At 46.6% G+C, this 17,664-nt stretch overlaps 1 protein-coding gene across 1 annotated transcript in view; it reads right to left on the bottom strand.

Moving 5' to 3' along the window:
- Window positions 1–15,072, bottom strand: part of DGKQ (diacylglycerol kinase theta) — a 114,810-nt gene extending 99,738 nt beyond the window's left edge. Inside the window, exon 1 of the mRNA XM_044680016.1 lies at window positions 14,697–15,072. Coding sequence (XP_044535951.1) covers window positions 14,697–15,072 — 376 coding nt within the window. The remainder of the gene's footprint in view (window positions 1–14,696) is intronic.
- Window positions 15,073–17,664: the final 2,592 nt, after the last annotated feature.

Here is a 17,664-nt window from a genome sequence, read left to right as displayed (position 1 = left end):
AGATGCAGATCAAACCATATTAACTTTTATTTTTATGTCAGTGTATCTGCAGTTGTATTTTAGAGATTTAGTTTTGTATGAGTTTGCTCTTACAACAGTGACCAATATGGAAGTATGTTTTGCATGATTATAAAAATAAAATTAAAAAAAACCCCAACAACTTAATATTGTTAGAATTCTAGGACAGGATGTTTCCTTGAATACTGCTGGGGAAATTTCAAGTCAATGGCACCTTTTTGGCAGGACAATATGACAGGACATTAAAAAAATGGTGCCTTTTAATCTAATAATCCTATTATACATATCCTAAGAATGTCACAGGGCAGGTAGGTTGCACAGTGGATAGAGTTCTAAGACTAAAGTTAGGAAGACTCATTTTTCTGAGTTCAAATCTGGCCTCAGATCCTTACTAGCACTGTGACCCTGGACAAATCATTTTTTTTAAAACCCTTACCTTCTGTATTGGTTCCAAGGCAGAAGAGTGGTAAGGGCTAGGCAATAGGACTTGCCCAGGGTCATACAGCTAGGAAGTGTCTGAGGCCAGATTTGAACCTAGGACCTCCCATCTCTGCGTCTGATTCTCAATCCACTGAGCCACCCAGCTGCCCCCTGGATAAGTCATTTAACCCTGTTTGCCTCACTTTCCTCATCTGTCAAATAAGCTGGAGAAGGAAATGAAAAATCTTCCAGTGTCTGTGCCAAGAAAACCCCAAATAGGGTCATGGAGAGTAAGACACCAGTGAAACAATTGAACAACATGAAAAAATACTCTCTCACATCAATCCTGTAAAGCAGGTGCCATGATCATCCTTATATTACAAATGAGGAAAAAGGATGAGAATTTAATAATTAATAATCATAATAGCTAGCATTTATCTAGTGCTTTAAGATTTACAAATCATTTTTACAAATACTATCTCATTTGATCCTCCCAACAACCATAGACGATGGTGCTACAATTTTCCCCATTTTACAGATGAGGAAATCAAAGCAGGCAGAGGTTAAACGATTTGACCAAGGTCACACAGCTAAGTGTCTAAGACTGGTTTTGAACTCGGATCTTCCTGATCTTGAGACTGGCTCTCTTTGCTTGTTATGCTCCATTGCCTCTCCCTAATTGCTATTAAAAAAATTTTTTTAAAGACTGTGAAAAAAATAGAAATAAATATACTGCCTCTAGGATAACAAACAAGCTCCACGGCCTGACATTTAAAGTCTGCCACAATCTGGCTCCCACCTACCATGCCAGATTGATTTCATATTATTCCTGTTCATGAACTCCACATTCCAGCTAAACTGGCCTGCTGGCTGTTCCCTGAATGTGCCTTCTTCTAACTCTGGGTTTTTACCCCCAAGTCACCCTCCATGCCTCCCAGAAACTTCCTATCTCATTCTTATCTTGCTTCCAGAGTCAACTCTGATGGCTTCTCCCTCCCTCGGTTCTCTTTCTCTCCCTTCTCCCTTTTGCACTTCCTTCCTCCTCAAACTACCCAGTGCTGCTGATGGCATCCACCACTTTGCCTCCCCAGAAGAACAGGGAACTGCCTTCTTTTCTGTCTATGTATTTCCAGAGCCTGGCGCAAGTCTTCTCCAAAGCAGGCACTAAAGAATGTTTGTTGAATTAAATTCTGGAAAGATTTGTAGGAAATAATCCAAAATTAAGGAACATGTCAATTGTTAGTGCCTCCCTCCCTTGTAGGCAGAGGTGGAGGACTGTGGGTGGGAAGCAGTGCACATACTGTTACAGGACTTGATCTATTGGTTAGCTTTGTCGAACTGTTTTTTAAATTCTTTTGTCCTTTTCAAAATCTTTAATTACAAAAGAAAACTCATGGGGATGTGGGGGAAGCAATATATTGGGAAAGAAAAATGATTTTAAATAATCAAAAAAATAGTTTAGAGTAGGTAGATGGCTCAGTGGATTGAGAGCCAGGCCTAAAGATGGGAGGTCCTAGGTTCAAATTTGGCCTCAGACACTTCCTAGCTGTGTGACCCTGAGCAAGTCACTTAACCCCCACTGCCTAGCCCTTACCTCTCTTCTGTCATGGAACTGATACTCAGTATTAATTCTAAGATGGAAGGTAAGGGTTTAAAAAAAAGAAGAAGAAATTGCAAATAAATTGTAGTTCAGTAGACTCTTCAAGGATCCCTGATTTCAACAATGTGGGCCTCTTTCTCTTTCCTAGAGACACAGCTTAATGAGTTGCTATAGTTTAAAAAAAATATATCACTCAGCCAGTTGGCCAAACCAGTGGTGGAGAGCCTCTCCTTGAGGGACAGACACATAACAGGTGCATCCCTGGGCCCATACTACAGCCTTCCACTGTGACTGGCCATGCCAGGACTTTTGCTATAATGGCACGACCTTCTAGATCAGGGGTCGGCAACCTTTTTGGCCGTGAGAGCCATAAACGCCACATTTTTTAAAATGTAATTTTCGTGAGAGCCGTACAGTGCTCACAGTGCCGCTCCTGTAACAGCACCTGAAAAAAAAATTGACTTTATGGCTCCTGCAGAAAGAGCCATATGTTGCCGACCCCTGTTCTAGATGTTTGCCACAATTCAATTCCACAAACATTTATCCAGCAGCTTCTACTTCCTAGTCCCTATGTTAAGCTCTGGGGTAGAAAAGGCAAAAGTGAGCTAGTGTGAACCTAGAAGTCACAGAAGAATACAGCACAGTGAAAGGGCTGCTGGATTTGGGTTCAAATCCTGACTTCAGCATTACTCTTATTCTTGGGCAAGTCTCTTGGTTATTTGGGTCCTCAGTTTCTTTGCCTGTAAAATGAAAGACTTGGGCTAAATGACTACCTCAAAGGGTCCCTTCTAGCTGTATATTTATGAGTCTGTAACCTTATAATAGAGGCAAGAAAACTGTATCCCCTACTTGCTGCTGGATGGGGAAAAAATACTTTCTGCAGACAGTTAAACAGAAAGGAGTGTCTCCATCTGATCTGCATATCCAGATTCCCCACAGAACAGCCATGCCCTCTTCTCTACAACCACCCAAAAGCTCAGGTCTAGATCTAAATTCTTCCCCCCCCCCCCCAGGCTCTTGGGGGCAAAGGTCTGAGCCTTTCCTAAAGTCAATCCTCTTTGGGCCTCAGTTTTCCCATCTGCCAAGTAGGTGGCAGAGTCCCCCGCCTTCCCTGCCTCCCAGAGGCTCAAAACAGAGAAATGAGTGGCAGCAAAGGGCCGAGAGACCTTCAAAGCGCTGGGTGAATGGTTGTGGGGGGAGGAGGGGGACCTGGTATTAGTCACCAGGCACAGCCCTCCCCAGCGTGGCTGGGTTTTTCCTTACTCATACTTCCAGTCAGAGTCCATCCGTCCTCTTGGGGCCATCTACCTTCAGGGCTAACCCTCAAGTCAGCTGCCCGACTTTGTGAAAGTATAAACATTCCCCAGACTGGTTTTGCTGGCAGCCTGAATTTTTACAAATGAACCATCTTCCTTCCCCTTTGAATTCTTGTTCCCTGTCCTTCCACAGAGACAACCTAGCAATTAATCCTCCCACTCGGCTAGTTTACAATCCCTCCTTGGACCAGAGTTACTAAGCAATCTCTCTGTAGTGTCAAATCCTGGACTGGCAGAACAGGTTTCCCGGAGGCAGCCCCAAAGCCTCACCCACCGCCAAACCTAGGGATGTCCCCCAAGCGGCTGTTTGCAGGGTAAGGCTTAGGTCCAAACCTCTCTAATCTCTCTCCAAGGCCCTCCCCTGGCACCCCTGAGCTGCCCCCCCCAGACCACGTGGACACACAAACACCACCCAGAAGGGAGTACCCTTTGGAAAAGGGACTGCTCAGCCGCTTCTCATACATTTCACTGGCAAAGGATGTCATTTGGGAATTCTTTGTTTCCCCCTTTTTTTAAACCCTCGCCCTTTGCCGTAGAAGACAGACTGAGTATCAGTTCCAAGGCAGAAGAACTGTAAGAGCTAGGAACCTGGGGTTAAATGACTTGCCCAGGATACACAGCTAGGGAGGTCTGAAGCCAGATTTGAACCCAGGTCCTCCTGACTCTAGGCTTGGCTCTCCATCTACCGGGCTACCTGCCTGCCCCAGGAATTCTTTTTAAGCACAGTATACATGTTAAACCACAGCCTCATCAGCCAAACGCTATCTTCCAGGGAAGGAAATACCTCCGTCATCTCCATGCTGGTGCCTGTCTTGGGTTCTTTGTTTCCAGAGTGTTCCAGGAGATTAGAGGCATAAGGAGCAATGAAAAGCAAGCTCTTCTTGGAGCCTCGAGTCCTGGTTTAGGGTGTTGGCTCCCCAAATCTTCCTGGATCTTTGTGGCCACAAAAATAAGATGCCAGAGATGACAAGGGGCTGGGGCAGGGGGTGACTCATGCTCCGCACACTGGGGGAGGTCAGCCTCCAAACACTAGGGGCACTTCACCCTGATCAATAAATCTGAAGCCTTCCTAAACCAATCCCCAATAGATAAAAAGTAGCCTCTTCCTCCTGAAATCTCCCCACTTTTGTGGACCTCTCCTTTGCCACTATCCCATTCTCCTTTGCATTACATTTATGTGTGTATGTCATAATCTGGGGATTCGCAACCTTTTCTTTTTGTTTGATGGATCCATCTAGCAGTTTAGTGAGGTCTAAGGAGGGAGCCCTCCTCAGAATCATGTTTGTAAACATATAAAATAAAAATCCATAAGAAGGTAGCCAGGTGGCTCAGTGGATTGAGAGCCAGGTTTGGAAGTGGGAGGTCCTGGGTTCAAATCTGGCCTCAGCCACTTCCTAGCTGTGTGACTCTGGCAAGTCACTTAACCCCACTGTGTAGCCCTTACTGCTCTTCTGCCTTGGAACTGATGCACAAAACTGATTCTAAGATAAAAGGTAGGGAGTTTAAAAAAAAGAAGCAGCAGCAGCAGCAATACTGTATATCAGTTCAAAGGCAGAAGAGCAGTAAGAGCTAGGCAATGGGGGTTAAGTGACCTATCCAAGGTCACACATCTAGGAAGTATCTGGGGCCACATTTGAACCCACTTCCAAGCCTGGCTCTTAATCCACTGAGCCATTTAGCTGGCCCCCAACAGCACTGCTTCTAAATTGGAAGATAAAGGTTTTTTAAAACCCCATAAGCTTACCGACAAAGCCAATTTTACTGAAATACAGTTATCAATCTATTTTTTTCAAAATATGTGCAGGGACCCCAAGCTAATCTCTTTGAAGGGGAGGGTGGCTGTTTCTGGTCCTTTCATCCCCAGCCTCCTGCAAACAATAGGAGCTAAAATGACCTCAGGGCCATGTGGGCACCAGCTTCTCAAAGACAGCTGGCTCCTGGGCTGTTCCTTCCCAAAGCAGCTGCCTCAGCCTGGCAGAGCCTCCTACAAATGCTTCTCTGGGTGACCTTTTTAACTCATAAAACCAGGAGTCTTTCCTGCTTCCCTGAGAGGTGAGAAAGAGGAGGAAAGGGGTGGGGAGTATTTCTGTCCATTTCTCAGATCGGAACTAGAACCCACTTCCTGAAAAGTCAGTCACCCAGGTAGGCTTTCCATCAACAGAAACAAGAACAAAGAGACAAGGAGGAGTGTGGGGCAGAAAGCAGCCCAGGCTAGGGGGCTGGAAAACTGCTCTGAAGTCCTTAACTAATACTAAATCACCCTGTGATCTCTGGCCTCATTTTCTCTTCAATGAAATGAGAACAAGCCCTGCTTGGCTTTCTTTATGGGGTGATGGTGAGGATCAAACGGGGTAACACTCAGGAAAGAGCTTTATAAATGGTAAAGCTCTGTATACTCGGGAGGAACTGCTATTAGTGTGACTGGAAAACATCTGGCTCAGGGTAAAGGATGGCAAAAAAACCCCCAAACCTTTTGTTTTAGGAGCTACATATTACAAAAGTCAGTGTGGACTGTTACAAGCGTTACAATTCTCCAGTCTTCACTTCCTAAGTGGGGATGCAGGTGGGAGGAAATCCTTCTATTCCCAGCCCCTGCCTCTTAAATGCTCCAAGTGAGGAATCATCAAACCTGGATCCTGGTACCCACTCCCCACTAACTCACCACCTGACCTTAGCCAAGTCATTTCCTTTGAGTGAGACCTCAGTTTCTCCATCAGTAAAATGAAAAGGTTGGCTTGGGCGAGGGGATTTTTACTTTAATATTTTTTTGATAAACTGTCTTTAAGGATAACTGGTTTCCTTGCTAGCCCTTTATATTTGATTTTTATGCACTTAAAAATATGATTCTGAACCCAGGCCAAGAGTCCAAGACCCAGCGAAGGCAGAGAGTCTCTCTCCCAGGGACATCTAAAATCCTTTCTAGCTCAGACACTTTACTGTTGGACAGTGGCCTTTGTTGTTATTTGGTCACTTCAGTCTTATCTCCAGGACCCCATTTGAGGTTTTCTTAGCAGACATACTGGAGTACTTTGCCATTTCCTTCTCTAGCTCATTTTACAGAGGAGGAAATGGAAGCAAACAAGGCTAAGTGACTTGCCAGGGTCACACAGCTGTGTGACTTCACAATGTCTAAGGCTAGATTTGAACTCAGGTCCCTCCAGACTCCAGGTCCAGCCCTCTGTCCACTGTGCCACCTCACAGCCCAGTGGACTGTGGTCACTGTTAGGAGATGCATTTTGATAGTAAGCCAAAATTTTGCATTTCAACCTATTTTCTTTGCCCCCTTATTTGTAGTTCTATTTTCTGGAGCCAACCAGGTGAAATCCCTTCGTGTGTTCCCTCAAGTCTTCTCTTCTCCACGGTCTTCTACCCATCTCCACATTTCTCCCCATTTTAACTATCTCCCTCCAGCGTGGCAGTGGCTTGCCTCAAACGTGGTACCCAGCACTCCAGATGGGGTCTGACTAGAGTACAGTCCAGTGAGCCAGTCACCTCACCTGCTCTATGAATACTGCCTCGTCATTAGAAATGTTTGACTGAGGGGCAGCAAGGTGGCTCAGCAGATAGAGACCAAAAGCCCTGGATTCAAATCTGACCTCAAATACCTCCTAGCTGTATGACCCTGGAAAAGTCACTTAACCCCAATTGCCTAGTCCTTACCACTTTTCTGCCTTGGAACTTAGTTATAAGACAGAACGCAAAGGTTTTTTTTTTTTTTTTAAAGAAAGAGAGAAGAAATGTTTGACTTATGGATTCTCTATGCCAACATGATGGGGATAAGTCAATTTCTCAAGTATCCAAGAACACTGTGCCAACATGGTGATCAGCTCCTCATGACCAGAGACTGTCTTCTTTTCCTTTGTACCCCTCACTCCCACTGCTGCCAGCTCCAGACCAGGCACCCAGGAAGCACTGTGTTAATTGTATAACCAATCTTTGATGGGGAAAAAAATGAAGAGGCAGCCCTTAATAAACCTTCCCCAGACTGCCATAAGCAACAGAATTGAGTTGTTTAAAGGGGATTTGTATGAATAAGAGTGGGAGAATTGCCATTGATATGAGCTTAAACAGGCAAGGGAGGGTGGAGGGAAAAGGCAGCTGGGTAGCATGGTGGATAGAGCACCAGACTTACAGTCAGCAGGACTTGGGTTCAAATCCAGTTCAGACACTTTCTAGCTGTGTAACCCTGAGTCACTTATTCTTATTTGCCTAGCACTTGTCCTTCTGTCTTGGAATTAATACTAAGACAGAGGGTAAGGTTTTTTTGTTTTTGTTTTTTTTGTTTTTTAATAAAACCCTTACCTTCCATCTTGGAGTCAATACTGTGTATTGGCTCCAAGGCAGAAGAGTGGTAAGGGGAGGCAATGGGGGTCAAGTGACTTGCCCAGGGTCACACAGCTGAGAAGTGTCTGAGGCCAGACTTGAACCTAGGACCTCCCGTCTCTAGGCCTGGCTCTCAATCCACTGAGCTACCCAGCTTCCCCCTCAGAGGGTAAGGTTTTAAAAAAAAATAGATAAAGGACCGGGGTGCTAGTCTTGGCTCTAGAGCCAGCTAGCTCAATGTGACTGTGAACAAGTCACTTCCTCTCTTAGGCTTCTGTTTCCTCATCAGTAAGATGGACTTTCCTGCTTTTTGCATTTTCTCAAATGTTCCCCTCCACCCTGATTTAAATCAGGCCATTCAGGAAACCTCTGTATTTGTCATGGGGAAGAGAAGCTGAAAATTTCACAACTAAAGAAGGTTTAAGGAAGCTTTTTTGACATCCAGAGCTTCACCTCAAATCAGTGAGCCACTGTATGTTGGACAACATTGTTGTTCAGTCGTTCCAGTCATCTTTGACTCTTCATGGCCCTGTTTTAGGTTTTATTGGCAAAAATACTAGAATAGTTCACCATTTCCTTCTCCAGCTGATCTTACAGATGAGGAAATTGAGGCAAACAAGGTTAAATGACTTGCCCAGGGTCATACAGCTACTAAGGGTCTTAGATCACATTTGAACTCCTGACTCCAGGCCTGGTGCTTTATCCACTGTGCCACCTAGCTTGCCCACATGACTAGGATCATAAATACTTCTCTAAGATAATAGCAGCCACCCCCTTGCTAGTATGTTAAAGCGTTCGACCCTCTGAGGTAGGAATCAGAAGTTCCATTAAAAACCCTTTTATAGAACTGGAAACCTAGGCTGGGAGGTTCGGTGTCTTGCCCTTATTCATAAAGCTAATAAGAACCAGAGATGGGATTTGGAACCAAGGCTCCTGACTGCAAGCCTACACTCTATTCTACCAGACTCTCCAGTAACTTTTTTTGTGTATATCCTGCTTCCTCTCCTGGACCACAAATCCCCTGGAGGGGGGAAGAGTCCAGGTTTCTCTCCTCTCTGTACCCCTGAACCAAGCATAAAGTCCCCCCAAGAGCATTTACTGCATTACTGACGATGTACAAGTCAGACGCCTTGATTTCCCTCTACCAGCCAGTGAGCTGAAGGCAGACCCATTTTGGAGCCGTGACAATAGCTGAAACCCACAAGGTCAGGATTCCTTTATTGGAGTGGAGTGGCGATGTCCTCCAGGATTCACAGAGCTCTCCTCTAGGTCCGACGCCCACCCCCTGCCTGCACTTGGCCTCATCCCCACTGGGGCAGCCTGAAAGGCCCAACTCCAAGCTGTCTCTGGACTGCTTCTCCCTCCAAGAGCTCCAGGCTCTGGCTCGCAGCGTAAGCCCAAACATCGACACCCGCCTGAATCGAGGGCCCTTGAGAACAGATCCTCCTCGCAGCCTCTCAGCTCACATAGCTAATCGTCTCTGCCAGTCTCAGGAGAGAACGGGGCTTAAGCTTAAAATCGGCCTGAGAGAAGCCAAACCGCTTAAGTACAGAAGGTATTTTCCCAGTGTGAGGGCTTACTCCTGCTCCCCGGGAGTCCTGTCCAGGCTTGCTTGGGATGGCAGAGCTATATTACTCGTTGACAACAATCCCATCTTCGGCAGCCTGTTAAACTCACAGGTCCTGCCCGGACTCCTGGACTCCTACCAGCCCTGATCAGGAAGGAGGGAACTTATGTGGCTGCTTCATGACAGTCACTGAGGATCAGGGAACACAGATTCAAAAAGTTCCAGGCTGCTTGCTTTGTACACAGCCTTTATGCTGAAAATCTAGAACCAGGATCCATATATCTACACTGCCTTGTCCCATGGTGGGCTCTTAGTAAATGCTGAATTGAATGAGCAAATATTTAGTCTGATGGGTCCCAACTGGAGGGCTACAGACTTGTGGGAAGCTAGAGTTTTTTCAAGAAGCCTGCAAATCCATAAATAAGTATACCTTCTGTGGTTGGATAATGGGCTGGGCGTGCCAGTCACTAGCAATGTTACTCTAGGCAAGTCACTTAACTCTGTTTTCCTCAGTTTCCTCAGCTGTAAAATGAGCTGGGGAAAGAAAGGACAAACTACTCCAGCAGCTTTGCCAAGGAAACCCCAAATGGGGTTATAGAGTCAGACACAGTCAGACACAATTGATGCTGAACAACAACCTTGTGAAAAGAATAAAGAATATATCTTGCTCATGTGTGTTTCTATGTTTCATATGCACACAGATACTGTAATTGTAATATAACTCACTTAAAAGCAATCCTGAATTCATAGTAGCTTTTTGTCACGTTATTTCTTTTTTTGTCACGTAATTTCTTTTTTGTTGTTGTTGCATGTTATTTTTTCTAATCAAGACACTGTAGCTAATAGCACAATCACCATCACTCAGATGGTAGAGGAAGTCTGAAGGACTGGAAAGGAAGAAAGAAGTTCCCATTCTCTAACAGGTTGGGAACCACATCTTAGCTAACACCCCACTGAGAAAATGGAAGCTCCGTGACCATATAACTCAGAAGTAACAGAGCAGGGCCTTGGACATAGGCCTCCTGCCTCCCAGCCCAGGGCCATTTCCACAACTCTGTCCTGTGCTATACTGTACGCTGAACCTTATCTGTTCCTTTAAAAACATGCCTTCTGGGGGCAGCTCAATAGCTCAGTGGATTGAGAGCCAGGCCTAGACATGGGAGGTCCTAGGTTCAAATCTGACCTCAGACACTTCCCAACTGTGTGATCCTGGGCAAGTCACTTGATCCCCATTGCCTACCCTTACCACCCTTCTGCCTTGGAGCCAATACACAGTATTGTATTGGAAGGTAAGGGTTAAAAAAAAAAACACAAAACATGCCTTCTTCCCCTTCCCAGATTCCCTGATACCTGGAGGGTTCCAGTAACATCCCAGAATAGAAAACTACATAAAGGCTCTAAAGATCATCTATCTAGTTCATTGCTCTTATCCAATAAGGGAGAAGGAAAATGAGTTAAGAAAGAAGAGACATGAGCAAGGTCATAGAAGTCAGAGCTAGGACTCAAAGTCAAGTCCTCTGCTTCAATATTAACTGTTCTTTCTTTTCCTTCCTTCCTTCCTTTCTTCTTTTCTTCCTTTCTTTCTTCCTTCCCTTATTTTCTGTCTTAGAAACTCTAAGACAGAAGAGTGACAAACAAGCTTAAGTGACTTGTCCAGGGTCCCATGGTTAAGAAATATCTGAGGCCATGTCCTCCTGACTCCAAGCCTGGCACTCTATCCACTGTGCCACCTAGCTGCCCCTTTCACTATTCTTTCAATTAAACCCCAAGGTCTTATGTTTGTCTGCCTAGTAGCTAATGGTGGTCACTTTCAGAAGCCACTACTAATGAGGACAGAAGGGGGTAGAACAGGAAGCGTAGGTGGTGGGAAGTGGCCAAGATTTGGTCCATAACAAGAAGGGGAAAATCAGTGAAGTATAAAAGAAAGAGGACTGGGGACAGCTGAGTAGCTCAGTAGATTAAGAGTCAGGCCTAGAGAAAGGAGGTCCTGGGTTCAAATCTAGCCTCAAACACTTCCCAGCTGTGTGACCCTGGGCAAGTCACTTAACCCCCATTGCCTAGCCCTTACAGCTCTTTTGCTTTGGAACCAATATATCGTATAGATTCTAAGACAGAAGGTAAAGATAAGGATAAGGATAAGGATAAAGATAAGGATAAGGATAAAGATAAGGATAAGGATGAGGGAAGGGAAGGGAAGGGAAGGGAAGGGAAGGGAAGGAAAGGGAAGGGAAGGGAAGGGAAGGAAAAGAAAGAGGACTGAAATTCTGAGTTCAAGGGTTTGGGTTCAAGGACTGCCTCTGCCTTTTAGCTAGACAAGTGGTTTCCCCTCTCAGGCTCTCATCTGTAAGATAGAGATAAGAATAGACTTCCTTGAAAAGAAGGCTTCAGAAATATGAAATCCTGCCATTACCATCTATCTTTCTTTAGGACTATTATTCAGGTAAGGACTGAGCAGACCTCATCCTCTCCCTGCCTGGAGGTTAGAAGTTCAGCAGGTGAGCTAGCTGGATGTGGACTACACACAGTATTATTACTACATGGGTTCTTTTGTCCCCCGTCATGGCCACTAAACTAAATGACTGTTATCATTAGTAGTCATAAAGATGATTCACAGGTATTCCATTTTAAAGTTTACAAAGCATTTTCCTGACTACAGTCCAGTGAGGTAAGCATTAGTAATCTCATTTTTCAAAAGATAAAGACACTCCTGAGAAGGGAAATGATTTGCCCAAGGTCACATACATCTCATTGTAAGCAGCAGATTTCAATTGAGCACGTGAGGCTCCAAAGTTGAATCTTCTTCTCACTCTACCCTAAGCTCCCTCTCATAAAGAATCATTAATCAATTAATTATAATCCTTCAAGAACAATGGGCACTCAAAAGAAAAGTAACCAGATGCCCTGGAAAGGATACTAGAATTGGAGGCAGAAGATGGGGGTCCTGGTTCTGTCACTTCCTATCTGCATGATCCAGAGCAAATTGAGTGTCAGTTTCCTCAACTACAAAATGGGGAAGGGGTAGACTAATGACTTAGAAGGTCCCTTTCAATTCTGAATCTTTGAACCTATAAACATAATAAATGCCTGCTATCTGCCCATAGTTGGCTCCCTTTCCGCTCGAGTCCACAACCTTGGTAAAAACTGGAGAGATGAACGAAAAGGTCCCCAAAAGTCCTGGGAGCTCTACTATTAATTTCCTTTGTGTATGGTTGACACTGCCTCTGTTTCCCCAAATGTAAAATGAGAAGCCTGGTCTAGATGGTCTCTAAAGGTCCTTCCCAAATTCTGAAGTTCTAAGCTTTCTTGAAGACCATGTGCACGTCATATTCTGCAGCTCAGAGGCAGTAGCCTCCTAGTGTTCTCACACAAAACACTTAACTGCCTACTCTGGGCATTTTCATGTCTTTCCTCCAAGCCTGGAATTCTCTCCTCCTCATCTTTACCTGCTGGCTTCCTTCAATTCCCAGCTAAAATCCCACCTTCTACAAGAGGCTTTTCCCCATCCTCCTTAATACTTCATGCTTTTCCCTCTGTGGATTATCTGCAATTAATCCTGTACATATCTTCTCTGTACAGTTGTTTGAATAGTGTCTGCCCCATTAGACTGGGAGCTCCTTGACAGCAAGGATAGTCTATTTGTATCCTCAGCACTTAGCTCACAGTTCCCAGGACATAGTGGGCATTTAATAAATGCTTGCTGAGGGGATAGCTGGGTAGCTCAATGGACAGAGTCAGGTCTAGAGATGGGAGGTCCCGGGTTCAAATCTGACCCCAGACACATCCTAGTTGTGTGACCCTGGGCAAATCACTAGCCCTTATTGCCTCACCCTTATCACTCTTCTGCCTTGGAACCAATACACAGTATTGAGTCTAAGATGGAAGGTGAAGGTTTAAAAAAGAAAAAATGCTTGCTGACTGGAGAAGATGCCAACGTGTAATGGCACAGTTTTCTCATCTGGAAGACCTTCTACATCAACTGAGCCAATATGGGTCTCATCCCTATCTCTACTCCTAAGGATCTACAATTTAATAAACAAACTCAGGGTTGATTTGATCCTTCTGCCAGTCTGTGGCCATAAGGACAGCTGTTTGAAGAGCTGAACTCTTTGTCTTTGGGGAGCTGGCTGTGCTCTTTGGGTAGCCATTCATGGGGCCCAACAATGATCTCCAAAGGAAAGGCTACTGGACTCGCAGCTTTCCCCGCACAGAGCCAGGGCATTCCCCTCTTTGCTCAGCCCATACTTCCATAATTTCATAGCCCCAATTGAATCCAAACTATGGCTCTGTGTACCAGCTTCTTCAGCAAGCCCTTCCTGAACTACAGGATCCTGAAGTGACTTCTCCCTTCTCCAAACAGCCACAGCAGTGTCAATACCTGTCCCAGACTGTGAGCTCCCTGCTCCCCAAGGGAAGGGCCTGGCTAAGCCCTGTTTCCCCCAGAACACCCAGCTCTGCATAGAGAAGGGGCTTGACTACTCATGAAAACCCAATAGCACTATGGGGTGGGGGAAGTAGAGATGGCACACAACTAAGGCTCCCAGAATGTTCCTTTCTGTCCCTCAGTTCCCCTGACCAATAGGAACAATGCCAATTTAACACATTCCACCTGTGTGTATAGAGTGCTCAGTGCTAGGAAAGGTCCAAAGCTTAGAAATTATCTAGAACCTACCCTCTCGGAGCTAATGTTGTCCTGGAGACCTAACCATAAACACAGATAGTCATATTTCACCATATTCTATGACAACCGTTTCTGAGAAATACAAAATGCTAGAGAGGGAGGAATACAGATTCTTCCAGACTTGAGGTTAGAATGAGGACAGATGTTTTATGGAAAAGTGATATCTAGCAGGTTAATGTGCAAGAGAAACCCTTCTTTTCCCTCCAGGTTAAACAGAAGATCTTGAATTGGAAAAAGTTACCCATCCCTCCAGTGTCCACAGAGAGACCCACAAACCTAACCTGGCCTACTCTGTTTCTGTGGTCCTCTGCCCAGGGTAGGCTTCCAAGCTAGACCTCTATGAGGAAGAAACAGGCAAGCCTAGAAACCAGGGAGCCTGGGCAGAATGATACAGAGGAGACTGGCCAGATGAAGTGATGGAAGGGTCCAGGCATTAAGTATCTAGGGGGCCAAAGGCTTAGGCAAGTAAATGGCAGCAGAGAATGGCCTGAGGTCTGTTCCCAGGGTGGTGGTGGGTCAAACGTCCCTAGCTAAGATCTGTCCTAGAGGAGGGATGGATGAGGTCCCAGACTGGCATTCATCCCTCATGAAGAGTCTGGGGCCCCAGATGATCATATGCCCCTGGAGAGAGTCTCTGAAAGGGCTTTAAGCCCTAGGAGCGAGTTCAAGGTTGTCTGCTTTGCCCCAGGAGGTGCTCAAGGGTCCCTGGATGGATGAGGGTCCCAGCCAGGGTTCTGTCCTTGGGAAGGGGGTCTGGGAAGTCTACGCACTCACCCTCGCACTGAAAGCCGGCCAACCCCCAGATGAAGTCAGTGCAGTAGTGGCAGAAGGTGGGTTTGGTGAGCGTCACCTTCCTGAAGCTGTGTCCCGGAGGGGCTGCGGGGGTCGCCGAGGGCTTGGGGCCCGGCTCCTGTCCCTGTCCGGGCCCGGCGCCCTGCCCCTGGCCCGTGTGGCCGGACTGCGGGCGGCCCTTGCCGCCGCCGCCGCCGCCGCCGAGCTGGGGGCTGGAGGCCGGGCTTCCCAGACGGGAGCCGGAGCCCGAGCCCGAGCCCGAGCCCGAGCCCGAGCCGGAGCCGGAGCCGGAGCCGCTGCTGCTGCCGCCGCCGCCACCGAACCAGGAGCGAGCGCCCGTGGCCGCCGCCGCCGCCATCCGGCCCGCAGCCAGCTGGGGGCTCACTCAGGCTCGGGGCGCCCAGGGCGCACCGAGGGCTGCGAGCTCCGCAGTCCGCATGGGCCCGGCCGGGAACTGGAGCTGGAGACGAACACAGCTTCCGACTGGCGGCCAGACTGTGGCCCCAGAGCTACTGAGCATGCCCAGAGGCGCCGGCTCCAGGCACTCGGGCGCAGGGGGAGGGACCGGGAGGGACGGGGCGGAGCGGGGCGGGGTCGCTTCGGGACTGGGGGGACCCGCAGGTGCGTAGAGGCGCAGACCCTCGGGCTGGAGGGAGGACCAGGGCTCCCCAGAGGGGAGGAGCAACCTGCCTACGTCCTCCCTACTCTCCAGCAGCCCTAAATGCTGCGGAGGGGAAGGAGTTAAAACCTTTCGAGTTCTGGGGGCATTAGAGCTCATTGAGGTCATCACCATGATTTTACAGAGGAGGAAACTGAGGCCAGCAAGGAGAAGACACTTGTTCAAAGGTCTCACAGCGATCTCAGAGCGTGCTGGTGGCAGAGCCAAGACTTCTAGATCCCTTCTGGCCCCTGTCTCTCAGATTCTTTAACTGCATTCCAAACTCAGCTCAAGGGTCATCTCCTACTGAGAAGCCTTCCTTCTATTACTGGGAAGTCTTTCCTCCTATTATCCTTGCATTTACTATCTGTTTACTTGTTTCTATCCGCCAGTAGAGCTAAGAAAAACAAACAATAATTGACATTTATGTAGACAGTTAAAATTTGCAAGCACTTCACATAAGTGATCTCATTGGAGCCTTCCCTAACAGCATACAGCTAGTGAGCCTCAAAATTGGAATATGAACACAAAATCTTTCTGACCCCCAAGGTAGCATTGTCTCAGTGTGATAGAGTGGAAAGCATACTGAACGGGAAAGCAGAAGACCTAGGTTCGAATTCAGCCTCTGAGGTTTACTACCTATTGTCCCAGACAAGTCACCTTAACTTCTTTGTGCCTCAGTTTCCCTATATGTAAAATGATGGAGGAAGGATAGACTAGATGACCTCTGAAGTCTGTTATGATTAAAAAAAAAAAAACCTTACTGTCCTAGTAACAACTCTAAAACAGAAGGGCAAGGGGCAGGCAATTAGGGTCACTTAGTTAGGAAATATCTGAGGTCAAATTTGAATCCAGGTCTCCTGCCTCTAGGCCTAGTGTTCTAGCCACTATGCCAATGTAGCTGTCCCTTCTCTTGTAACTTTAGATCTATGAAGCTATGACTGTAAGAGAATTGTCTCTGCCACCACAGCTGATAGTATCATGTTTAACACAGAATAAGAGTTTATTGAATTGTTGGATTGAATTCTGACCCCAAGTCAAAGGACTTTTATCACTCACTACACCTTTCCCCCCAATCCTGTGTCTTGTTCCTCCTTCTCCCCCAATCCTGTGTTGTGTTCCTCCTTCTATTCTGAGCTCTGAAGTCCATCTCAGGACACTAGCTGCTCACCTGGGCCCAGAGGGTGAGATTCATTCAGGTGACAACCTGAATTCCCTCTCCATTTTCTAGGGCATCCAAATCCCAGGCAGAAAGAGAAGCAGCTTAGTGCAATGCACAGAGTACTGATTTTAGAGTCTGGAGAGCTGTAGGTTCATTCCTAGCTCAGTCCTTTATTACCTTTGTGCCTTGGGGCAAGGCTCCCCTCCCCTCTGAGCCTGCTTCCTAATCGGGTAAAATAAGAGAGTTAAACTAGAGCTTTATAGTCAATTCCAGCTCTAAGATCCTATAAATGAATTTTCCTTCCTGTGCTTTGGGCTGTACCGGGCCCCTTTCTTTCGGTATCTGCCATGATTTCATTTGTATTCTAGTTCTTAATGCCCTTGTTTCATCTCCTCTGCTAGACTGGGAGCTTGCTGAGAGCAAAAATCAGGTCCTATTCATCTTACACCCCCTCAATGCACAGCTCAGAACAAATGCTTCTAAATGTTTAGTGAACTGAATTTTCAGCTGCATTATGCAGAAATTACAACTCTGCAGCCCAACATTTTACAAGAAGAACAAGGTCTTAGATCCTTTTTCTTTTGTTGGTGGCAACTGTCGACATGGAATCTAGAGTTCCCAAACTTGTAGCTTAGTGAGGTATGATGAACCCCAAGTTTAGAAATAGTTTGTAGGTTGGAGACCCCCAAAGCTTGTGCTTGTTCCCTGTTCCCGTGGGAATCCACTCTGAAGGGAATCTCAGGCTAGCAGTAGCAGACTGAATAATGGACCCCAGGGTAAATGCTAAATACCCTTTTGTCCTAGGTAGTCTTCCCCGTGGTATCTGAGACCCTTACCCAGGAGGACACACTTGGGCAGGGACCATCCTTTAGTATCCATTGTGTAAGCAGTCCCTTTCCCCTACACCCTAGCCTCTAGCTAAGATCCCTTTCTCTAGCTTGATTGTATCCGGTCAGTATAATGTCAATCATCTCTCCCAGCCCCTGGATCTTCCCAAAGGGTATATAAGTTCCCCAATTTCCTTTGTCCCTAGGAGTGGTCATCTAGCTCGGTGTCACTCCCAGGGGGATCAGGGAGCAGAGCGAAGCAGTGTTCCTTTAGACTCTGCACAAGGCGCAGCTCTGCATAAG

Source organism: Gracilinanus agilis, chromosome 6 (assembly GCF_016433145.1).
Source record: "Gracilinanus agilis isolate LMUSP501 chromosome 6, AgileGrace, whole genome shotgun sequence".
NCBI lineage: Eukaryota > Metazoa > Chordata > Mammalia > Didelphimorphia > Didelphidae > Gracilinanus > Gracilinanus agilis.
The sequence above is the reverse complement of the archived record's forward strand: the minus strand, read 5'-3'. Positions and strand labels throughout refer to the sequence as shown.